The 24,382-nt window shown below is 38.3% G+C and overlaps 3 protein-coding genes across 3 annotated transcripts; all 3 read right to left on the minus strand.

Moving 5' to 3' along the window:
• Positions 1 to 2,762: 2,762 nt before the first annotated feature.
• LOC137949541 (protein argonaute MEL1-like) lies at positions 2,763 to 8,702 on the minus strand. The gene is made up of 22 exons (XM_068795606.1): positions 8,245 to 8,702; positions 7,591 to 7,793; positions 7,303 to 7,452; positions 7,065 to 7,198; positions 6,869 to 6,978; positions 6,551 to 6,654; positions 6,280 to 6,415; positions 6,066 to 6,182; positions 5,746 to 5,853; positions 5,580 to 5,651; positions 5,377 to 5,496; positions 5,060 to 5,237; positions 4,857 to 4,978; positions 4,627 to 4,764; positions 4,394 to 4,536; positions 4,252 to 4,314; positions 3,978 to 4,041; positions 3,782 to 3,908; positions 3,625 to 3,698; positions 3,453 to 3,547; positions 3,247 to 3,278; positions 2,763 to 3,037 (listed from the first exon to the last, which is right to left on the minus strand). The coding sequence occupies exons 1-22, from the start codon at positions 8,572 to 8,574 to the stop codon at positions 2,862 to 2,864; spliced, it is 2,796 nt and encodes a 931-aa protein (XP_068651707.1). The 5' UTR covers positions 8,575 to 8,702; the 3' UTR covers positions 2,763 to 2,861.
• Positions 8,703 to 13,434: 4,732 nt separating this feature from the next.
• LOC137950649 (light-harvesting complex-like protein OHP2, chloroplastic) lies at positions 13,435 to 15,810 on the minus strand. Its single transcript, XM_068797229.1, has 2 exons — positions 15,167 to 15,810; positions 13,435 to 13,704 (listed from the first exon to the last, which is right to left on the minus strand). Exons 1-2 carry the CDS (start codon positions 15,562 to 15,564, stop codon positions 13,590 to 13,592), a joined length of 513 nt encoding a protein of 170 aa, XP_068653330.1. The 5' UTR covers positions 15,565 to 15,810; the 3' UTR covers positions 13,435 to 13,589.
• Positions 15,811 to 15,937: 127 nt separating this feature from the next.
• Positions 15,938 to 19,706, minus strand: LOC137950774 (uncharacterized). Its single transcript, XM_068797392.1, has 3 exons — positions 19,596 to 19,706; positions 18,174 to 18,817; positions 15,938 to 16,248 (listed from the first exon to the last, which is right to left on the minus strand). Exons 2-3 carry the CDS (start codon positions 18,674 to 18,676, stop codon positions 16,179 to 16,181), a joined length of 573 nt encoding a protein of 190 aa, XP_068653493.1. The 5' UTR covers positions 18,677 to 18,817; positions 19,596 to 19,706; the 3' UTR covers positions 15,938 to 16,178.
• Between the last annotated feature and the right edge of the window lie 4,676 nt (positions 19,707 to 24,382).

Genomic DNA, 24,382 nt, shown 5'->3' on the forward strand with positions numbered 1-24,382 from the left:
CCTGGTTTGGGTATTTGATTTTGGTCTAGTTTGATAATTGGTCCGGTCTGCTTTCCTATTGCTGTGTTGACCCAATTTTGAATCTCTGATACTGGTCTGGTTTGTTTCTTGCAACTTGGTTGACCCAGTTTTGATTTTGGTCTGATTCAAATCTGGATCGCTCGGCAAGAAAAATAACAAAGCAGTACCAAAGTTAAGATAAAAAAATTAAATCGCGATCACAGGTACCTTCTTCTTCTTCTCCGTCGCAACACTGTCTCAGGTCGCTAGAAGGCCGAGCGGTGGCTTGGCTGCAATTCGTCGGCGATTTTCGAAAGTTCCTCCGAAGTTCGAGTGACAGTGGTTTTGTTCACGGCGATAACCAAGAGGAAAGAAGAAAGCTACGGTACATTCTTCTTCTCCGTCGGGACGTTGGTGTAGGTCTCTGGAAGGCCGAGTGGGTGCAGGTCGTTGGAAGGCCAAGCGGTAGCTCGACTGTAGTTCGTCAGCAACTTTTGGAAGTTCCGCTAGAGTTCGGGTGACGGCAGTTTTGTTCACGACAACGTCCGAGAGCAAAGAATAAAGTTATCGTACCTTCTTCTTCTCCGTCGGGACCATTGATGCGGGTTGCTAGAAGGCTGAGCGGTGGCTCGGCTGTAGTCATTGGCGTCTTTCGAATGTTCCACTAGAGTTGGGTGATGGCGGTGCTTATCACGGTGACAACCGAGATGAATACGGGAGTACTACTGAACAATGTTGTTCACAGCGACTACAGAGTAGAAAATAGAGAACTGTTGCTCTGTTCTTGAGCGACTGGAAGGAGAATAATTCTCCCGCTCTGATACCAAGTCAAAAATAAGGTTTCAATTCGTTTCGTATTGCAATTCATATTGTTTGGCTTAAATAGTTATTTTACAAATTGTAATAATTTATACATGGTAAATTTGATTTTGATTATAGGGATTACAGAATATTCTGAAGGAAGAAAAGAATATATTTTGGATAAGGGAAGAAATTTTAACAAAGATTGCATGATCTATTCCAAAAGAGATGTAAATGTGGAATGAACAGTTTTCTACAAATAATACGTGTAACACGAAGAAAGCAAGAGATCGGAAAACAATATAACAATGAGTAAAAAGCCATCCACTTTTTGAACTTGAGGAAGAGAGATTTAATGAAACAATAAAACAATTTTCTTCATAGTGAATAGCTATTGATAATGTCCTAAGTATTGACGTTTTCCATTACCCAACAAGCATGAAATCAATTTGGCTTTATTGTACTTTTATTTCTTAAAAAATAACTAAATATAGGAGAAGAAATAGGATTATCCCATAAGGACATATGGATGACCGAGAAGGTAGACAATCGGGGACAGCTACTTCTCCCTTGCTCTCTCTAGCTAAGGAGATTGTTTCAAGTATCTCTTTAACATGTTTTCGGTTGTCATCTCTCTTCTCCACGTCTTATAGAAACCAGAAGGTGATATCTCATGAACGAAAAGCCCCGCAGACTGTCGTGTCGGAGCCTTTTTGGATGGCTAACGTGATAATGGAAAACTTGTCTGTGAGCGAATGCTGTTTTCAGCCCGGATGGTTGCAAAAGTAGATGTTGATGGGATACTGATCATAAATTGTTTCCAGTGGTTGCAGTTGAGATCCTATGTTCTTGGAGCCTCTACGGAAGCAGAAACGAGAGAATTGATGGGGTGGCGCTGGAGAGAGAAAAAGGAATAAAAAAGGTGTTTTTTTCTTTAGAGAGAGAAAGTGCGAGAGTGAGGTGGACCCGACTGGGTCGTGATCACGCTCCTCTATTTTCTTCTCCAACTTTCGCGCCCATGCAAATCGCAATCCCTCCCTCACCGCTCTCCTCTCTCGCCTTTTTTTTCTTTCTCAAACCCTCAATCTCTCCAACTCGTTTTCTTCTTGACCAATACGGGGATCCTTTCTCCTTTACTCCGCTTTCTCCTTTTTCTCCCATTCTGCTTCTTTTTCCCCGTTGGATTTGAGCGACAATGGCGATGTCTCCGTCGGTGCCGGCACCTGCGTCCCTCTATGTCGGAGATTTGCATCCTGACATTACAGACGGCGACCTTTTCCAATCCTTCTCCGAAATTGGTGCTATCGACTCCGTCAGAGTTTGTCGGGACTCCATCACTGGTCGGTCGCTGGAACATGGCTACGTCAACTATATTTCCACCCAAGATGGTAATACTCCCCCTACTCCACTTGTTTCCCTCTGCGTGTTCTTTTCCTCCATTTAATCGTTACTCTCTTTGTTCTTTTCATCTTGTTTTGTGTGTGCATTTTCTTCTTTGGAACTCTTTTTCACGTTTCTTTACCTGAGTCATTCATCTGTTTCTAATATGAAACAGGATTTCCTTTCTTTCTAATCTGTTACTACACGATTCTTGCAATGGATCTTTATCATACTTTTTTCTTTGTTGTCTTTAACGTTGCTTTCTTGTCATTAATTTTCATTATTTAGGTTGTTGAGGTATATTATAAGCCTGATGTTATTCAAATTTTATTTTGTTTGTGCAACCATCCTCCCACCTGCAGCTTGAACTTGCCTGCTAAAATAACGGGAATGCTGTTGGAGATGGAGAAACTCAAAGAGTTGCTACTGCTGTTAGAATAGCCAGAATCCATGGCTGCCAAAGTGGATGAGGCAGTTCAAGATGTCGAATTGTCAAAGGCCAAAGTAAGCGGTGGAGGTGGTGGTCAGGACGGTCTCCACACAATTATTTATCATCTGAAGTTGCACTGAACTGACAAAGGAGAAAAATAAAGCTCTATAGAATGCATTTTTTCAAGGTTCTGATTGTAATTACTGGATCCGGCAATCGGTAAGAGTTAAAACTTGTCCACCCTGGGGTTTCAGCAAAAAAACATCCCCGCCTTGACATTGTCTTTTACTTGGGGAAGAGCTCTTACTCTTGCACCTGCTGCTCCACCACTACCACTACCACTACCACTACCACTGTCTGAGAAATCTCCTTCCATGTAGTATCGTGCCCTGGAAGCCCCCAGATGCGCATAGTATGCCGGAGGTACTGCACAAGTTTTTACAGACAGCCACCATTCCATCAGAAACCACCCACCCATTATACCAAGTCCTATTATTCTTGGCCACCAAATAAGATTAACGCTGCTACAAGCCAAATGATACACGACACGCATCCCAATACTTGAAAATACCGTAAGCTAAGCTACTTTCAACACCCATAACAAATTTATGATTAAGAGAAAACTGATAACTCACCTACAGAAACAGATCTCGTACACCGGGCATACCTGCGAGCAGGAATAGTTTTTTCATAAAAAAAAAAAAAAAAATTATACTCGAACAAGTGGCCAAAAATGAAGAATACAAGTACAGAAGAACAAAAAAAACTCTTTTCATTTTTCCTTACAACCATAGAAAGAAATCCTTTATTGAGAATATGCCCAAAAAGAAAATATACTTACGTGTAGCAGAGGCTGTTAGTCAGAGTTTGCAAGGAATCAGCTTTAAACCCATTCTCATCCCATAATACATGGTAGTGAGTAGGCCGACTAGTGCCCTGAAAAGCCACAGTAAGAACAATTATTCTAGTGTCTACATGAACAACACGATTATAAAAGGTGAAATCGCAATTACCTGTATTCCAGCATGGCTGCAGAGGTAGAAATCAAACTCTGTTGGATGACAAATAGTTGTATCCACAACAGTTCCTGTTGACAGGGTCCGAATCCATCTGTTACCTCATATAGCACCAGAGTGAATTTATTAAGTAAGATTCTACTCAGTCACTTACCTGGCAAGATGTTGCCACTTCTATCACTGTTCCCGTGATCAGCAGGAAAGAGACGAGTATGGTGCCGCTTTTGAACAACAACAAAAGTAACAGGTGGGAGATAACCCTCCTGTAACGAGGCGCATGCCTGGATAGAAGAGCATACGTAAGATATACTAGTGACTAACAAATGGAAATTCTAAAACATTATCTTCACCTTGTGAATAGCGTCAACCTCTTCAAACAGGACTTGACTAAATTGGCCTTCACTAACTCCATCTCTGAACATCATTAAACAGAAGGTGTTAGTGTGCAAGAAAGACTAGACACCAGAATTAGCTTAGCATGGTTTCATCACTAGTACTTATGAATCAGTTTTTGGAGGTCAGTGTGAAGCTATCAGCAGATACAGATCAGTACAGCTCAGTTTTTTAAATCAGACATGCAGTACTCAATAATTCTGTCACTCAGATTCCAAAACCACCATTTACCTATAAAAAATTATTCGGCCAGGCTTTTGCCCAATTGCTCTATAGTATGCCCGCAATTGATCCCTGTAAAATTCAGAAAATTTCTTGTAATGGCTGCATCCAACACCTCGTTTCTGAATAAGTAATTAGCATATAAGATCACCTGATCAAACCACCATATACAACACCCTTCTGGGGATCATTTTCAACTGTGTAAAGATCTTGAATAATCTCAACCCTGTGTGGCTGCAAAGAGAGAAGACACCTGTACTTCGTTATCTCTGGCCAATCCATTGATGCAACAACCTATGAACAAAGAGTTACCTTGAATGAGGAGAAACAGATAAAATAAATCAACAGATATATTTGTGGTTAGAAAGTTAAATGACAACATACAGCAGCTATGGATGGGCTAGAATCCTCCCCAGGTGCTGGATGAGTAACATCGGCACCAAAAATGATGGTAGGACAATCTGTAACTAACGGAATTCTTCGAGCAAGGGCATCCACAAGAACAGTGTTTCTTCCACCAAACTACCCACATTGACATAGATAATCACATCATTCAAGCAGTACTGAAGTACTGTAATAGCTACCTTATCAATTGAAGACTCGAAGGTACATACCTTTACATTAATTTTCAAGGCCACATTCTCTAAGTATTGTCTCTTACCCGGAGATACATTCTTAGACTGACAGCATTGTGAAACCATCCCTAACTCTGTTTCACAAACACGTTTAATTGTCCCTATAAAGAAGCAAAAGATATAGGATCACATATGAGAGTTTGCATTTTGTCAAATTTGGATAATCATACTCAAGCACCTACCATAGGAGCCACTCATCTTTTCAGGCAAAATAATAATCACCAGTGGATGCTTTCCATTTTTAATTCCCATGCTTCCTAGTCTTGCTGTACACTGTTTCTCCACCTCTTTCAGGGCAACATCAATTCTATAAGGGCGAGAAGAAATGATTGGGACCAAGGGTTCCCTGCTCTCAAACATCTGTCAAAAATCAGAAAGCTAGATTGATTGGAATTTTTTTCAAGTTTAAAAAAAAAACAAAAAGAAATTCCTTTCAAGGAACTGATGAATTCATAAAAATGCATAATTTGTAACCTTCAAAGGAAAATGGGAAGGTTACCATTCCAATATTGATACACGTGTTGACCAACTCTTGACAGAATTTATAAACTGTATTTGGAGCATGTTCAGAAAAATTCAGGCAGACCCAGTAGTCAACTTTCGCACCGTTAACCATTTTCTGGACCACACACACCACATAAGACCAAGGAAAACATCAGCTAGAGAAACAATTCTAGAGCAGCACAAAAAAAAGCAACCTACTCTATTTGTCATATTCCATGAGCCGACGGATGGACGGCAGCTGGCCTCTCGCCCATTTCCGAAATATTTGAGCTGAAGATATAAACACAAGGTGTTAAACGTCAATACCGATCACTGAATACTTCAGGAAAAAGAGTTATACAAAGTACTTAATCTTAGCAGCTACCTCAGGTGGAGGTAAGACGCGTGCTTCAACTGCAGTCAATCTGTCACTGATTTCCATGCCAAATTCTCTAGCATATTTGTCTGCCGTGTACATGTTATAAGCAACAGTCTGGGATAACATTTCAAAGAACAAATAGCAAAAAAAATGAGGATCAGTATTGAGTGGAAATCTTTTACACCTCGAATAAAAGATTTGAACATTAGGGCACCTATATCACTTATAAGGACCCAAAAAAGTTTTTTTTTTTTTTTGCAGAAGAGGGCAAAAAAGCTCTTTTTCAGAAAAAACATGCAAAAAAACACAGAAAACCATGACTTCACCTTCTGTATGTTTCCCTCTCTGATATTTGGACGCTGGCAGGTGGTTTTCAAAATTGCAGTTATCTGCCTATCATTCAACTTTCTTGCATATTTCTGCCCTTCAACAATCATGCAGACCTAAACATCATTAAAATGTTCGTGCTTAGCTGATAAAGCCAAAAAACCTGAAGCAAAACAAAGAGTTGGATTCATAAGCAAAGAGCATAAAAAAAACCTCCATAGGCAAATATGTAGGCCTACTATCACTGCCCACTTGAAGACAAGGCCATTGCACATAGTCGAGAGGAAAATTGTATCTCTCATAGAAGTAGTGAACAACGGAGATTGACCGGCCTTGTTCATCATTAAATCTGAAAAAAAACAGGTCACATTACTCCCATGTCGAGATGTTACAAATTAATCATTAGCAGTAGCATCTCAATAATAAAGCTGTTTAAAGTTGAAGCCAGCCAATAAAAGAAAAATCAAATAGATAATAAACTTACCTCACTTCATTTGCAGGCAAAGCCGATACCCCTGAAATTCTATATTTTCTTGTATCATTACGATGGGTTGCATAAACCTTGACATTTCTTAATGCCTTCTTTACCTGATCACATAAACCAGAAATGAGCAGAGTTACCACATGGACTGAAAGTAGATCAGGCTGTCAAGTTTATTATGAATACTTCTGAAACTAGATCAGGCTGTCAAGTTTATTAATAAGACTACTGAAACTCGATCAGGCTGTCAAGTTATTAATAAGACTACTGAAACAAGATCAGGCTGTCAAATTTATTAATAAGACTAAGAGAATACTGGACCTTCACACGTTCATTATCAGACATTTGCCCCCTGGAATCCCAATTGTTGAGCAATTTCTTGACAAATTCAGTCACTAGGATTGGCTCATAAAAAGCTGTAGCTGACAAATCTACAAAAAACAAAAACAAAAAAGGATTATGACCTAAAATACTGATCGCCAAAAATATATAAAATACACAACAAATATAACAATACCAATATTGACCGTGAGACCCATCTGGGTGGGGCGTACACTCTGATAGAACCCCCGCCAACACTCGAGCCCTTCACCTAAAATTTCAGGTTGCCCAAAGTCCCGAGAAAAGAATGATCTCCCAAGAGGAGTGTATCTGGATATTAGGAGGCAAAAAGTAAGTACATAGAAGCACAAGTTATCGGACTAGACATATGATAAGCTTTATTATGAATAAAAATAGATAACGGAGAAAATCACCGGAGAGAAGGGGATTCTCTCAAGACAATATCGAGGACTTGTATGGTTTCCTGAGGAATATCCCTCTGTCTACCAGCCAGAAACTGCATCAGATTATGCAAATCCGGCCTGGAAACGAGCCTAATAGACACCTTAAAGTCCCTCTCACGCCTGCAAATGCAAAAAACATATGTAGATTTTCAAGTCGCAAATAGACATTTATTGATGATTAAAGTTCTGGAAATGTAAATGCTAGTCAATGTGGTAACTAACTAAAGGTAAACATGCACAAGAGAGGCAATTACAAACCGAGGTTCCCTGCCATCTTCGTCTACCAATTTAATAGAGAACTCTTTGGATTCAAATGGTAACTGAGAAGCTGCGTAGAGACTCTTTCTACCATCATACACAGGTTGTCTTCTGCCTAAATGTGACTCGCCGTACATATTCACAAGCTGCCTCATCACAGCTCTGTTGAGGCCTCTAGAAGATATCTCGGGCTTGATAGAAACCTAAAAAAATTGATACAATATAAGTTAGAATGGAGTTCCATGTCTAGAGGACAAAGCCCGTTACTGTAACTGTGCAAAAATTTACAGAAACCATTAAGACGGTTACGAACATGAGATATATAGATAAAAAATAGTAGCATTCAGAACACTGGCCAGCCAATAAAAGAATAAAATAAAAATCCATGACTAGAAGAGAGCAAAGGGAAGAAAAACCACACCGATTAAGAAACCCAAAACACTAATATACACAGAGCCAAATACAATCAGGCAGAACTCAAGCAAAAGAAAATACTGAACAAAATGACTATGGAAAACAGTAAAATCATAGGACATGATGGAAAACAAATTGAACATACTAGGAAACATATCATGCTTAACCCAAATGGATAACACAGCAACTCTACATCCATGGCCGACGATAAATAGACCGATCAGAGTATGAGAATCTCACGTCATAATGGAACAGAGTCTTAGAATCAGAGAGCTTAATGAGGAAATGATTAGCCCGGACGATACATTTCTTTCCCAACGTCCCATAGTCAGGACGCAGGGGAGGATATTTGTGCGACGAAGACGTCACCGGGCCCGGCGCAGGAAGAGGGGTACGAGGAGGAGGCAACTGAGAAGGTTGTGCAATAGAGAGTCGCTGGTCAAATTCCCGCGACAGTCCAGAAGAAGAGGAGGCGCCGGCGGATGCCTTGCGTCCAGGAGGAGGACCTCTCTGATCGTACGACTGTTGCCGTCGACCGCCGCCGCGCCCGCCACGACCAGAACCCGACATTGCGATTCGCAGGAATGAAAGTAGAAGGAGATCGAAGCGGAGGAGTGTGCTTGGGAAAGGTAAACGAGAACACAGGAAGAGGGGTAAGGACCGAGAAGGAGACTTTGAAACAGGTCGAGCGGAAGCAACTGAGGAGGTGGAGGAGGGAAAGAAGTGGGATGGTTACATTTATACTGAAATGGGGCCATCCCGCGAGGGCATTCCTGAGATCAAGACCGTCACGAAATGACGTTATCGTCCCATCAGAATTTTGGTGGTCAAATGAGTCTATCAACGTTTTTTGGAGGAGAGGAGGGTAATTACGTAATTACAGAGTAAGGTGGCTTGGCCGAGAAGGAATGTTGTGGCTTGGCCGAGAAGGAATGTTGCGGCTTGGAGCAGGGCTCTAAGGGCGAAGGAAAATCCTAACTACAGGGTACGGTGGCTTCGCCGAGAAGGAATGTGGGGGCTTGGCGCAGGGCTCCAAGGGCGAAGGCTTCAGGGTTGGGGCACGAGGACAGAGGAGAAGATTCTGAGTGACGTGGCACTCCCAGCCTCGGACGCTCACGTTAATTTTCGGTTCCAGCCTCCAGGGACGCTTTCCACGTAACTTACCCCTCTCACTACACGCATTCCCCACCCTGCACCGCTACGCCGGAAAAACAAATTCAAAATCATTTATGGATTAATTTAAACATTTCATTTTCATACAAAATTATTTATTATTAATAAATAAAATATATTTATGACGTGTAAAAGTCATCTTTTTAACTTATTAAAATTTACTTTTTTAAAATAAGGAAAAAATTAAAGGCATCAACCTTGTGTGTGATTCACGCGCTTTGGGGCCTCCTTCCTCACTTTGGAAGAGAGTGCGAGGAAAAGAAGAGTGCCACTTTTTTCTTTTCTGTTTTGGGGAATTAGAATAAATAAAAAAACGGAGGGAGTCACGTTCGAAGCTTCTTTGACAGAAAAGTCACAAACCAAAACTTTCTCCGATGCCTCCTCTGTCATTTGCTTTTGTAGACGACGGAGGTCTGTTTGCTTTCTTTCGTGCAAATCAGGTTTGATTCCTAGGACACCGACTGCTCTTGTCCTCTCGCCTCTGCGAACAAACGGGAGAAAGCTCGGAAGGAATAAAAAAAGCAAGGGAGCAGATAAGGATTTGAAAAAGCGGAAGCCATGTCCGTACAGGGAGAATACTGATCCAGTGTTCTGAGTCGCTACATTAGACAATGGGACCATTTTATCATTATACCAGTTGTCTACCTCTTTTTGACGCGATGATCACAAATTAACTATTACAGTCTTACTCGTTTATATATATTCTTCTATCAAGATGGAAGAAACGCCCGATGAAATTGAATGCTTTCGCTACAAGTCAAGGATGGGGTTAGGGCTCTCAATCTCACCTGATTTTCTGATTTTTTACTATCTTTTATTAAATGGAACCGATATGGATCATGCTTCTTCTTCGTTTTTTTCTTGTTGATATTTGCGTAATCATGTATGATATCCAATTACTGTTATTAATCGGAATGGTATTCCATATTTGATTATCTGAATAGTGTAAAGACATTTCGATAATTTCAAATATAAACATAATACTCTCCATTTCGCCCTAATTGCATTCTCCCCTTCAATTCTACCTTTTGGCCATTCCTCCTAACAACCAAGAGGAATTAAATTAATTTTGAAATTAAAATTTCGTATATAAATTTCTCATGGTATCAATGTCGAATGTATGGTTTTGGCTATTTTTTGTTTCACAATTAATTTTCTCATAATTTTTTTGTGTTATTTGTTCTCTTCTTTTTCATTCAAATCGATTCATGACTTAGATAGGTCGTCTTACTATGAGCATTTTGCTTCTTGTTTTATCAAAATTCATTAAGAAATGGTTTATAATTTCATGTTTTTACTAAAGGACACCATGCTTTTTAATCATTTTTCTCATTGCAATATCGTGATTCTTTATTTACATTGAAGCGTTATTTTGAAAGATGACTCAAATACGAGTATTTACCCACTTGTTTCGTCAAAATCCATAAAAATGATGGTGCAATTGAGACTTTAAACTCTTTGGTTCATTTTGTGTCGAGAGGAAGAAGAGGAACCATCATGGTTAGCCTTAATATGCACATTGGCTCGCACATCTAGTTTCAGATACCCACTCCGTCGCTGGAACTACGTCTAGACTTGATAAAATGACACCGGATCCGTTGCACTTAACCACGTGTCAATCTAACACATGGATTCAGTTTCGACTCAAGGATCTGTTGTGTAGTTCTAGATCTGGGTTGGAAACCAACAGAAAATCTGCCTAAAGATACAACATCCGCTTACTGTTTTTGTCTGGTTTTCTAATTTTTTTAACCAAAATCGGACCAATTTTTTTTCAAACAAAAAACTCTCATATTTCCCTCATTTTCATTCAATTTTTATGAAATTTTGACCGTTATTTTTATAAAAATCCTTCATTTATTTTTTTAATAAGGGGAAAGAATTGATAAAGGATTTATTTATTGAATCAATAGGGAAAAACATTTCTTTGGTACTAGGAATAGGGATTATGTGACCGATACAATAATATCATATCCCAAACCAATTTCAAATATTATATTAATATAATATAATATATTATATTATATTTCATAGAAATTTCTCATCATTCCTTCCTCTTCCTTCAGTCCTCTCTCACCAAACTTTTTTCCTCATGTTCTTCTCTTCTTTTGGACTCCCATTTTTTCGTAGTACATCTTTTACTGTTAAATTTTGTTTATGATTTCCATAGCTATTTGTTGCCCATTTCATGTTATTAATTATTTGGTTCTTAGATTAATACATATTAGGTCTTAGATTTTGATAGGACAAAATTAAAATCAGGAACCAATATGTGGAACAAGAAAATGACATACATGGCATCTTCTTCCGGAAATTTAAATAGAAACTTACTAGAACTATTTTTCATACTTAGGACATGTTAGTGAATTTTTGGGGAAATATTGGAAAAAATATTTCTTGTAGTTAGGAATCATTAGTTTCTTATGTTTTTTGGAAACATTTTTCTAGGTGAAAATTATATAATTTTCGATGTAAGATTTTTCCACCAAGAAAACCATATGGAAAAGTTTTGAATAAGTATTAGACAATTGATGTTATAATACTTTCAGCATAAGGTAATTTTATATTTGAAATTTTATTTTACTGAAAAATTATTGAATAAGTATGGTAATTATTGGAAAAAATTATTTGAAATTTTATTTTACTGAAAAATTATTGGATAAGATGAAAAAACTCTCTCTGCCTCTCAAAGCTCTCTTCGAGTCCTTGGTCTACAGGTAATACTCTCCGTCTCCACCGGTTTGTGATTGTAAATTGCTTTATATACTTTTTTTTATATATTCTGGTTAGATGCATAATTTAATTTTCTTCTTTAAAAATAGACTGTGATGTTCATCATGTTTTGAACCGGTTCAAATTCCTTGTTTTTCATATAAATAGCCCCTCAAAGTGGCTAATTGGTGTCTGCTTGGTCGGGTTGCAGATCTAGGCATGTTTGCATAATTATGTAGAGTATACTAGTTGATTTAACATGACCAATTTGTTTTTAGATAAAAAGTTTTTAAATTTTGTATTTGATATTTTATTTTACTAAAAATATATCGAATAAGTTTGGTAATATATGAGAATGATTATTAATTTTCATTTATTTATATGGAAAAGGTACTAATAGGTCCATTTAATTTTCCTTGAAAATTTCTAAAAAAATTCATTTAATTTCTTAGTAAGGCACTAATAGGATTTTATCTAAAGGTTTTTTTTTTTTTTGGAAATATGTATCTTAAGGAAAATATTTCTAGTATTTTTTAGAGTATAAATTTCCAACCAGAGGTACTAAAGGGGCCTTATAGTTTATTATATGGGAAAATGAATAAAAAATTATTTCATACTTGATTAATCAACTATTCAATTATACAAGAATAGATCGTTAAATTATTATTTGAGAAAAAATATGATTCAATTGCCTTTTTTTAAATATTTTATAATATTATTTTAAGGATTTTGCTATATATTAGAATGATATTATTTTTAGGCTTTCATAAAATATGATTATATGATTTTTTATATTTTTATGATTTTATTATTTTAAAATCATTTTAGTTATTATTTTTATTTTTATTTTTACCTGCTTATAAGCTCTACTATTTAATAAATAGATAATCAAATGATATATCAAATAGATAAAAGAAAGGGAATTTTACTAAATTATCCATTTTTAAAAAATATATATTTATAAAAATAACCCATTCACAAACATAAATTTAAAAATACCCAACTTTAACTGATCAACTACCCACTTGAAAAATCCATACCTACACACGTCCCATGTCATTTGACACACCATCACATGCTTAGGCTACCACATCAGCATGACATGTCAGCACAATTTTTTTCTCCCAATTTTTTTTCATTATTAATATAAGTTCTTTTGTAATTTAAAAAATATTTTGTAAAATTTAATTTTAGGTTTTATAAAAATCTTATAAAATGTGAAAATTATTATATTTTATTTATATTTTTATATATTTTTTAAATTATAATTTTTTATAAACATTTTTATAAATGTGTACCAACAATTAAGATTATGAAAATTTTAAATCAATTTTTACAAAAAAAAGACTTAAATCAATAATGAAAAAAAGTCGTGCTGATATGGCGTGTGTACGTGGTCACTAACATGCTTGGGTATTTTTAAAATTAAGTTTGTGAATCGGTTATTTTCATAAATATTTTTTTTAAATGGTTAGTTTAGTAAAATTCCCTAAAAGAAATCAAACTGAAATCAAATGGAAGCTTTCTGCATTTGAAGAATGGAAGAAAAAAGGAATTTACAACTCTTATAACACTGTAGTGCTCAAAAAAGAGTATATAAAGCCTACAAGTTACAGAAAGGATAACTGATTTGAACATTTTAATAATTACAGAAACATAAACAGGACACTGTTGATGAGCACAAATATGGTGAAGAAGAATCACTCCAGATCTACAATTCCAAAATTGGAGAGCAATATCTTTAGCTGATCAACAAAATCGGAACCTGTTGCATATTCTGTCAACAGCCCAACAGCAAAACCGAACATTGCCCATCTGCACAAAGAACAAACAGTATCTAGCAAAAAGAATCAATGTTGGAAAACATAATCTGCTACATGATCAACAAAACACAGCTGATTAGATTCCTTGGAATTCCAAACCCTCCGCCCCTCCCCCCCCACTTCCCAACATTTTTCTTCTTCTTCTTCTTCTTCTTCTTCCTATTCTCCTCTTCTTCTCCTTCTTACCTTCTGCACTGGTTGCCATCAGAATCAATGTTGGTGGCATTAAGTCAGACTGCACAAATGCCTCTCCCAGCAGCCATCACAACTTCTTCTTCTACCCTCTTCAACTAAATGGTCAGACTGGCTTTGAGACCTATAACAACAACTATCTATTCCTGTTTTCTTTCCTTGTCCCCTTTTTATTCCTATGAACATTACTGCTATAGAATGGAATTCTGCACAATGGAGCTACATGTTCTGGTAAAAGAATTCCAAATACACCGCTCCAAACAAGCAAATTAGACAATGAAGAAGTCCAATGAAAAATTATTCCCAGAACAAAGTTCCCAAAGCTTTAATAATGAATAGCTGCGAAAATGTTAACATACACAACATCCATATAGTTCCCACGGAATTGTTAACCCAAAACCTGAAACTAGTAAGTTAATCATATTGCTTAGAGCAAAATGAATATCTGATTCAAATTGATTTTCAAGCTTCTGCAAATGATGCAAGATATTCTATTGCTCAATATAAAGCATAGCAACACCAAAGTCTTTTCCCAGCTTCTGTTGGTGTTGGTTAGAAAAATCCACTTCCTCTATTCTCCTCTAATGACTTGATGTATTTGGTGAAAATACAAAACCATAAAATCCCTGTGCTTCACCCTTTTTTTTTTTTAATTGCGAGGCAAGTAATCATCCTGATGGTTGTTGATCTCTCAAAACATTAAATGCCTACATGAACTGTAGCAAAAAAAAATTTTTGACAAGGCAAAGCTACTGTTGCATCACTAAGCAAAAGACATCTCTCCGATCTTAACTCTGTTGATGTTCTAAACCAGCATCTCGTTTGATCCATTCTGCAAAATACCATACCCCAAGTCGCAACGAGAATCATATTACACCGTTGTACTGATTCGAACTATTGTGCAAAACCATGAGAGCCTAAGAATTCATAAGGTCATCTTGATTGTTTACCTTCAAACCCGAAACTACCTAAATAATCGCCGCCATTGTTGAATCATCAAGGGAAAAACAAACTATTTGCCTTTCTGGATTTCAAGAAGCTAAATACCAATCAAACTGCTATTTACTAGTTAAAAGCCGAATGTCACGTGCGAAATAGCTATTCTTGAGCTAATGAACACCCTCACAATCATGGACGCCGTCTGGCGGTCACCAGATGGCCAAAATATCCAAACAATAAAGCACGTAGATCTCGACAATCGAGTAAAGAAAATACTAAGAGAATATGGAGAAAAATAAAAAAGAAAATTTGGATAATCTCACCTGCCATTAGCAATTTCGTTCTTTCCAATAAACCCAAAGAAGGGTCCCTGGTCGGCTTCTTCAAGCTTTTTCTGCCGGAAGTATTCCTGCATCTCCTTTGCCATCTTCCTCTGGAATTCCAAGGTGACTGGAGCAGTGGAAGTCGCCAACTGCTTTGGGGGCGCAGGAGACGGAGACGGAGATGGAGATGGAGAGGGGGACAGCGAGGGAAGAACTGGCTTAATAGGGGGAGAGGGTTCTCTATGAGGAGTCACCGGTCTTCTCAGGGGTCCTTCAGCCTTAGAGCTCCTGATGATGGAAGACTTCCCCGAGAACCTGACAATGAATGAGGGAGATGATGAAGAAGAACAAGACGAGGAGGAGATTCTAATAGAAGGAATAGAAGATGCTAAAGACATTTTCCCCGCTCCCGATCTTCTTTTCCTTTATCTCTCTCTTCCAGTGTCTGGTTTTGCTTCAGGTGAGCTCGTCCGCGTAAGCATTTGAGCGAGGAAGAGACCCAAAGCGGGAAGGTGTGGATAGGATGTGGCCAAGTTTTTTCACGCAGAATAAGCAGAAGAAAACGTGGAAAAAAAAAAAAAAAAAACAGTGATTGGTTATGGCGGGGTTCGGTCCAACATACGACATGACGGTGAATCGGTCACTGAGGGGTTGACCCCTCACCTTGTAGAATTGAGTTATCAAGGGAAACAAGTGATCTCTATCGATGCAGGTTTCCCATCGTAGCAACAAGGGGAGTGTGAAGAAATTCCTATATAAGAAAACACCATAGAAAAGAGCAATGGTCAAAATCAATTTCTCTCACAAACCAGGGATCCGTTCGAGTCAACTGTCTTCCATAAATTCATTAACAATGATCTCAAGAATTTAAATGTGGAAGAGAGAACAAGAACAAATACATTGGCTAATACATTTATGGAGTGGAGCTCCCCTTCTCAGCTAGCATGTTCTCCAATCGATCTCTTTGCGTTTTGGTAACAAATCAACAGCACCAAATAAGTATCAAAATGAATTACTGGATCACACACCCACAGCTTTTGTCACGCTCATCCTCAAATGCCTCCTCAGATGCGCAACAAGAGCTGTCAGATCAAAATTGATGTCAGCTCTATATTGTTGCATTCAACTGAATACAGAATTTTAGCATGTCCATGCACTTTTAGCTTAATTTTGCATTCAGAAGGAATAGTCATGATCCTAAAACAGCTGCTACAAACACATGCAAATGCTCAAATGAAATGAAACTTGTTCGGTCCAACCCGACAAAAAATTGCACAAACAATGCATTTAAGATAAAAAGTTCCATCAACTGAATTTACTAAGATAAATTCGTTAAGAAATTCAAACAAGGAATCTAGAGCTTGCAACTTGTTGTTCGAATAATGCCTAGTTTGTGAGGGTACTTCCTTAAAATAGATAAAAAGAATTACTTGTTCACAAGAAATTATGGAGAACATTGAAAACTCATTCAGAGTTATAACATTTTCATAGAATAATTCATCAGTGATATGAAAAAGATGAAGATGGTACTCAATTTTCTTGTTTTTGTCCAAGGATCAAGCACAAAAGGCTCTCGGCCACAGAATGTCTTCCAGGTGCCAAAATATTTAGGTCCAGTGGCAGTTTTCTAATTGGCTGGTTGCAGTTCACAAAATCCGTCCATGACAACATGTCACAGGAGTCACTCATGGCACAGATCCATGCAGGCGTACATACACATAAGGACAAACATTCATGAAAGTCCACACACGCAAACACAGTCATACATATACATATCAGCAGTATTAGTCCACCAATGAGGAATGTAGCACTAGTGAACATATGTTAGCGGTGGAAACACCATCAGAGAACTGTTTCCTACACTAAATGTAAAGGGAGAAGAAAACAAACTCACAGAAACAGTTGCTGCATGCCAGCATGAAAACAATATTTATTAGTCCGGAATTCTATCAAAAGCAAATGGATCTGTACTAGGCCAACCATAAAAGAGTGACTATTCAAAAATTAAAAATAGAAATAAAATAAGGGCACTCAAAATGCACTTTAAAATCATATATGTGAACGGGCAACCAGGAGGAGAAGAAAATGGAAGTTGGACTGCAGATTGGCTTGTCAAAAAGATTACAGAGAAGATGACGTTCTTCCACCCCCAACGGCTAGTGAAAGGCCAAAATGAGGAATATGGCACTATAGCTGAAGTAGGAAATGATTATGCAGGAGGCATTAGTTGTCGCCTCATTTAATGGTAACAGCTACGGTCCTTAAAGGTTCTGAGGACTGAGGATATCACCATACACTCCTATTACTGATCTAACCAATCTTTCATCTGGCAGACATGACAATGACGGAAACTGTATATAACAACTCAAAGTAGGATGAGTTGGATACTCTCTATCACAAATAAATTAACATAATATTTTTGATTCCCCATCACATTTAAAGAAGCTGTTAGAGGAGGAAGGTGTTAAAAGATTCTCAAAATATAGAAGGCAGTAAGATATACTAGTGAGCACAAAAACAGTTAGAATCAAGAATACAAAATTCTCGTAATTATGCACAACTTGTCAGTGTATGTGACCTACATTAAAAGCAGAAAGCAATTGCAATACATTGATCATGCAGGATGTCTGTGTTAATCATCTTTATGGAAACAGGGAGGTGCAGAGTGAGAGCAAAACGAAGTCTTCTGGATGATTCCTGATTAAAAATTAGAAGAGGAGATGCGAAATATAGTTGAGACTTTCAAACCATACTTAAACAAAAAATAAATTATGCTCAAGGTGACAACAGCTCCAAATATGATATGCTAATTTTATGCCATGTGGATGAAGCAAGAATGTACAGAGAAGAATATAAACAATTTTTTTAGAAGCAAGAATGTACAGAGAAGAATATAAACAATTTTTTTAGAAGCAAGAATATATAGAGAAGAATATTAACAATTTTTTTAGAAGCAAGAATGTACAGAGAAGAATATAAACACTCTTTTTAGAAGCAAGTAGATTACCTGACTTCGAATTCCCTAATCTCCACCAGCTCTCTCCCATATGTATCAGTCCATTGAACTTTCCTTTTCTCAATTTCATGTGAAACTGCACTTAAGTCGTGTTCTCCTGCACCAACAACTACCGAACTATTTGATGGTTTCTTTAGATTACTCTTGAGAGAGGCCTTCTTCGGATTGTTTTCATCATTGGCAACGCTTGACGAGTCCGGCAAAGCATCAGGGTGGTGGACGGGACCCACTTGGGGAGGAGATGGGCCATCAAGTCCTGCGGATGCATGATGAAAGCATATAAAAGATGCACACCCGCGGGCAATTCGGAACTTCCTGGGAGCCAGCTGGAAATCAGGGTCAGGTTCACGGTCCACCAATTGGTACTGATTCCACGGCGCAACTCTCATGAGTCTCTCTTCGGTTCTCCGGCCCAGGAGCAGAAGGGTCAGGCCCTTGCTATATCCGGAGGCCGAAGAGGAGAAGAAACCTCCTCCTTCCACTGCCAATAACATCAGTTCTGCTCATCGGGGCATTTGAAGTGCCCTATCCAGTCAATTTAGTCAACCAGTTGAAGTCTTCTCATCCGTTTGTCTGTGCAAGTACTATACGACTCGAGGAGGACAGAGAAGAAAGATCGGGAATCTGGAATAGGTCTGCACAGATGTTTCATATGAGTAAACACTATATTAGTTGTCCGCTAAAAGCACCAGACCAATATGTAAGATCAAAGAAGAAACCAATAACAAAGAGAAATTTGACCTCATTGAATTTGAACATTTGAAAAAAAAGAATAAACAACAAGTCATCATTTTCGTCGACAGGCAGGAAAGCTCAAAATGCAAGAAGCAACTGAAGAGAACAGGGAAAAGAAAGATTTCAAAAACTGTGCTAAGAGCCGAATTCTTATGAAGACAAAAAAAAAAAAAAAAACATGTACTAGACATACGAATGCAGGAGAGACCAACTGAAATGATCACCCAACTAAAATTTTTAAGAAGTATCAAAGGCAGCTAAAGAAAGATCCGAGCCTCTAAAACAAATTCCAGAGACATAGAGAATGGACCTAGATAAAGAAACTACTAAACAAAAAAAAGAAATTTAAACCGAGAAAATTGAAATGAATACACGCCGAATGCACCTTAAAGCTAATTTCTTGGATACTGTCCGCAACAAGAGAAAGAATTCAAATCAGTTAGAGATGTCAAAAACACGGCAAAAGAGGCACATACAGATGACAAATCTCCCATAACAGAAAGAAAAGAAGAAACGAAACAACAAAGATTCGACATCTCGTTAGGGTGTCCCCCGTAGAAGTCCACTCTTCCCCAACTAAAATCTTTGAAAATTTCATCTTGTCCCGAAACTCAACTCACGAACCCGAAATTAAAAGCGTAAAATAAACCAATTACAGGAGATGACAGAAGAACGTACAATAAATTCCTCCTGGGAGCTCCGAAACTCCGAGAATATTCCGGTTAGATCCCCGGCCGTTCCGCAGTCGATCTCTCTCCAGCGTTCCCTATCTCATGTCGGAGAGAAAAAATGGAGGAGAAGGCAGAAAACGGAAAATGAGGAACATAAAAATAAAAAGATAAATACGTATTAACAGAGAAAATAAAATAAAATAAAATAAATTAAAAATAAAAGCGCGAGGGCTCGCAACCCGCGTAGGAAAAACATGCATACCGGTTTTGAGTGGAGCAAACAAAGAGGTATAATGATGTGACGGCGCATGATAGCGACGGGGAGCCCATCCTATTCTTTGTTGCAAAATAGAGAAAGCTTAATGATTTGTTTAATTACTTCAATGAAAGCTTAAAAAACAAGTCAATGGAAGTCTTTGTGGGGTGGGGTCCCTTGGAAAGAAAAAAAGCTCAAAGGGATGGGTTTAAGACATGATTAAGAAGTTGTCATGTTAATTCCTTAATAGCTAATTGCATCCTTCTTTCCTTCTATGAAATGATTTGGCCCTTTGAGTTTGTACTTTGTTCCTCAAAAAAGGTTAAAAATTATTTATTTGGATAAATCCATTAATTTCAAATTTTTGTTTGAAAATATAGGTATGAATCCAACCAAAGGGTTATTTTGTTGCTAATTTAGATCATTAAATGTTGGGTACACTCAAGTGCCCCACTCTAGCCATACTGGCCCGACTCACTTTTTAAGACTACCAATAAGGGTGGCATCGAGCTGAGCCGAGCCGAGCCGAGCCAAGCCTCATCTCGAGCCTAAAATTGTTATCGAACTCGAGCCCATCGAGTTTGAGCCGAACTCGAGCCTCAATATACATTTAAAACTTTTCAAAAAATATATATCAAATAAAATATATATAAAATTATGCATACATTTTATATAAAATTGGGCATAACCTATATATATAATACATATATAAGATTGGGCATAACCTCTACTTAAAATTAAGCATAATCTATATATATAATACCTGTATAAAATTCGACATGACCTCTATTTAAAATTGGGCATAATCAACATACATAATACCTGCATAAATACTCCATAAAATTATTTATACATTCCATAAACACTCCAAGAAATTGTTTATACATTCCATAAAATAGTATAAACACTCCATACACTGCTTAATATTGTAAATAAATTCCATACAATAATCAAACACAACAAAATTAAATGAAATATCACTATCAATTTACAATCACCCAAATAAAAATAATAAATCCATTATAAATTTACAAACTATAGTTATTTCTCTTCATGCTAGAAAATAATATACGTCCTTGCTTGAGAAAAATCTCCACCTATGACAAAAAAAAAATTAGTTATTGTCAGATAAAAAAACACTCTTCTACTAGTAGTTACTTAATGTCGTTAAAAATATTAAAATTACCATGATGAGAAAAACGTGAAAAATCATATAGCTGGTAGCATTATCTCTGCACTCTTCTTCTCAGGCTGTAATCATAAAACAAAATTTTAATAAAAAAAACTAAAAAATATACTAAAAAATATCGTAATAAATAATCAATCAAAGAAATTCACCTTTTGATTTTTCTTTATACCATGAAGAGTCCGAACCTAACCACTGCCACAAATCAAAGTTTGAAATGTATTTGGTACCAAGGAAAAACGATACGAGTCTATTACTCTACCACCAGCACTAAATAATGACTCCGAAGCTACTGTGGATATGAGAATTATAAGGGGGGTTAGTCAACAAACTTAAAATTTGAAGTTCATCTTCATCTCCTGCTTCAAATTTATTTAATTCCTTTACATGAAATTCAATTTCAAAGTTGGTGTTAGTGTGGACGAGTTCATATACATTGAAAAACAGTTTCCAGTGTTAGTGCCCCAAAATAAGAAAAATATAAAAAACAAGAAAATGAGTAACTTATAATAGTATACTTAATTAAAACATAATATTTAAACCCCAAATTAGGTAAAACAAACATGATTACAACACAAATAAGTAATTTAATGTATAATTAAAATAAATTAATATATTAATTAATTAAATTAGATATTATAGTATTTAATGATTGCAGTTTATTATACATTAATACAATAATTACGTGAGCCAATTAACTGTGTACATGATTAATTATAAAAAATAAAAAAATAAACAGGAAAATTTGATCAAAATTCTAACTTTAACACACTATATTTTTACGTATTATTGCATCGTCCAGAGGAAAAACAAGTTGAGAATAGGATTTGCAAGTTTTTTTTTTTTTTTTATAAAGACCGCACATACGAAACTCGCATGTGTGAACTGCACGTGCGAGTTCGCACGCTATGCGGGATGGCGCGTCGAGGGGGGGGGAAATAATCTCCCCCCCTCAACTTAGGTCTCCGAACTTTAGGTATCCGGAGGTTCCCGTTCCGGCGAGATCGGTGGCCGTCTGATTTGACAGTGGCAACAGGCAGTGGTAGGGGGGTGACGACAACGGGAGAGGGTCCAGAGCAGCCGCTCTAGTTGGGGTACGACGAGGCGAGGACGATGCTACAGGAGTCGACGACGACGACATGAGAGGCAGAGAAGGCGATGAGCGGGGGGAAGGATTAGGTGCTGCGGCGACGGAAGGGGCATCGACAGCGAGAGGGAGAAGGGAGATGGAGGCCAAGAGAGGGAATTTCGGAGGAAGAAGAGAGAAGGGAAGGAGGAGACGAAGAGAGCGAGGGCAGGAGACAGACCGAAAAAAACAATTTCGGGAGAGAGAGTGCGAGACTCCCGAAAATTTGCCCCATCCCACCGCTCGTTAAATTAACGAGTTGGCTCGCAAGCCGAACACAAGCCGGCTCGGTTCGAAGCCACCCCTAACTACTAGTGCCCTTCTAGGTTGCCCCCTCCGGAATTCGAACCCACAACAAGTTGTTTATTCTGATACCAAATGTTAAACACCTAGCCAATACTACCTAAAAACCCGCCTATTAGGTAACGGAAAACCAAGTACTTAACCCAGGATCGTAATATTAAATCTTATTAAACTCGATTAAATTAGTCAATTGAATTAAAAACTGGGAAAGACACACTCCAAGGTCTAGAAACTACATTTAGGGTTGTCGGGTGATTAGATGGTAAAAAAGTGGGCTAATTTACCTCACATGTTGGACCTGGACATCCACAGGTTTTTCTCTTCTTTTTTTTTTTATGAATTAAATGCAGTCGGAGACAATGAGGACGTTGAAAAAAGTGATAGAAGTGTGATAGGTTTCTTGGTTATGAGATACGCTAATTCCCATGTAAGAACAAGCAGATGGAGTTGAAGATGGAAACCCCATGGGAGGAAGGGAGGCTTCCGTTCCTTCCCACAGGCGGCGGAAGCCATGGCAGCTTTCTATTACTTGCTGGGTTCAACAGATCAGCTCCACTCTCTCATAGAAGCATTTCTCCGGTATTATAAGAAACTTTTGGACCCTTCACATAAGCGTTTTCAAAATTTCTAAAAATTTTCTTATGAACTTTGTTATAATCTTTCTTGAATGTGATATAAAATCATATGATAAGGGGATAAACATAATTTCTTTAGTTATCGGATAAGATTTCATTGAATTTATCTCTTGTATTTAACTTATCATGTAAATTTTATTTCTTTATTCTAAATTATATAAATAACATTTTTACTTATCTGTAAAGGCATGGTTTAATTCATGTTTTAATGTGGTTTAGTTCAATATCATGGTATGAAGTTGACGGTAGGCGGCAGTGATGAAGGTCGACAGCGACGATGGCTAGTAACGGGCAAAGAGTCGGAATGCAGCGAAATAATGGCGGACGAAGCGATGGAGGTGCTAGCTGACGATGGTGAGTGAGGCGTCGTCGACAAGAATTCTGAAGGACAATGACGGAAAAAAGAACGGTCGTCGGAAGTGATGGTCTTCGGCGACGGCGATGTGAGAGGAGTGGAACGAACGAGGGGCGACGGGTGGAGGTCGGGCCTGGTGCGATGGTGGGAGAGAGCGAGCGACTGGTTCACAGGGACGAGCTCGCAAAGATTTGCGATAGCTCAGGAGGGTGTAGGGTCATTTCTGGCGATAGGGAGCGATGATGGCAACGACAGGCGACAGGAGAGCAGTTGGACGGACGAGGGGCTTAGTGCAGCACATGTGTGCGGCGTTGTGCGATGGGAGAGGATTTGTTATTGAGGTGCAATGGGCGGAGGTCAGGCCTGATGTGACGATGGAAGAGGGTGAGGCAGAGAACGGGGAGGGAAGCTTTCTTTTTTCGTTTTTTTCTCAATATCGACAAAGCGGGGAGGGCGAGGCAAATACAATCGAGAGTGAATCGTCCGGGTCGTTCAACTTAGGAGGGTGTGGTAGAGAGTGAGTTGTAGGGGTGCTCGAGTTCGGCTCGGTACCGGCTCAGTTCAATTCGTTATTTATCGAGCTTGAGCACCGAAATCAGCTCGTTTACCGTAACGAGCCGAACTCGACCGAAGCCAGGTTCGGTTTGTCGGCTCGCGAGTCGGCTCGAGGTGAGTTGGATCGGTATCGGGATCGGGAGCGGGATCGAGAGCGAGGGGGGGAAAATTTTTTCCTCCCCTCGTCACCGCCGAGCCCCTCCCGTCGGCTGTTGTCGCCGCCTCTACCGTCGTCGCAGCTGTTCGCCGACCGTCTCTACCGCCGTCGCAGCTGCTCACCGGCCACCTCTGAGGCCGTCCGTTCGATTTCTTCCTCTCCTCCTCGTCGCCTTTGTTTCCTTCGCCGCCGCTTCCATTACCGCCGTCATCCCCGACGAT

Source organism: Aristolochia californica, unplaced genomic scaffold (assembly GCF_029961685.1).
Source record: "Aristolochia californica isolate CCGP_79_NKW_82.1479 unplaced genomic scaffold, dmAriCali1.0.hap1 SCAF_14, whole genome shotgun sequence".
NCBI classification, from domain to species: domain Eukaryota; kingdom Viridiplantae; phylum Streptophyta; class Magnoliopsida; order Piperales; family Aristolochiaceae; genus Aristolochia; species Aristolochia californica.

What these genes read in the sequence shown, in the direction of transcription:
- LOC137949541 (XM_068795606.1), bottom strand. Translation starts at nt 8,574, where the DNA reads ATGTCGGGTTCTGGTCGTGGCGGGCGCGGCGGCGGTCGACGGCAACAG. An exon ending in GGGTCTCACGGTCAATATTG is followed by an intron (nt 6,979 to 7,064) that starts GTATTGTTATAT and finishes TGTTTTTTGTAG; the next exon opens with ATTTGTCAGCTACAGCTTTT. An exon ending in TTGCCTGCAAATGAAGTGAG is followed by an intron (nt 6,416 to 6,550) that starts GTAAGTTTATTA and finishes GTTTTTTTTCAG; the next exon opens with ATTTAATGATGAACAAGGCC.
- LOC137950649 (XM_068797229.1), bottom strand. Translation starts at nt 15,564, where the DNA reads ATGTCTTTAGCATCTTCTATTCCTTCTATTAGAATCTCCTCCTCGTCT. An exon ending in AACGAAATTGCTAATGGCAG is followed by an intron (nt 13,705 to 15,166) that starts GTGAGATTATCC and finishes TTCTTTGTGCAG; the next exon opens with ATGGGCAATGTTCGGTTTTG.
- LOC137950774 (XM_068797392.1), bottom strand. Translation starts at nt 18,676, where the DNA reads ATGTTATTGGCAGTGGAAGGAGGAGGTTTCTTCTCCTCTTCGGCCTCC. An exon ending in ATTAGGGAATTCGAAGTCAG is followed by an intron (nt 16,249 to 18,173) that starts GTAATCTACTTG and finishes TTGATCTGACAG; the next exon opens with CTCTTGTTGCGCATCTGAGG.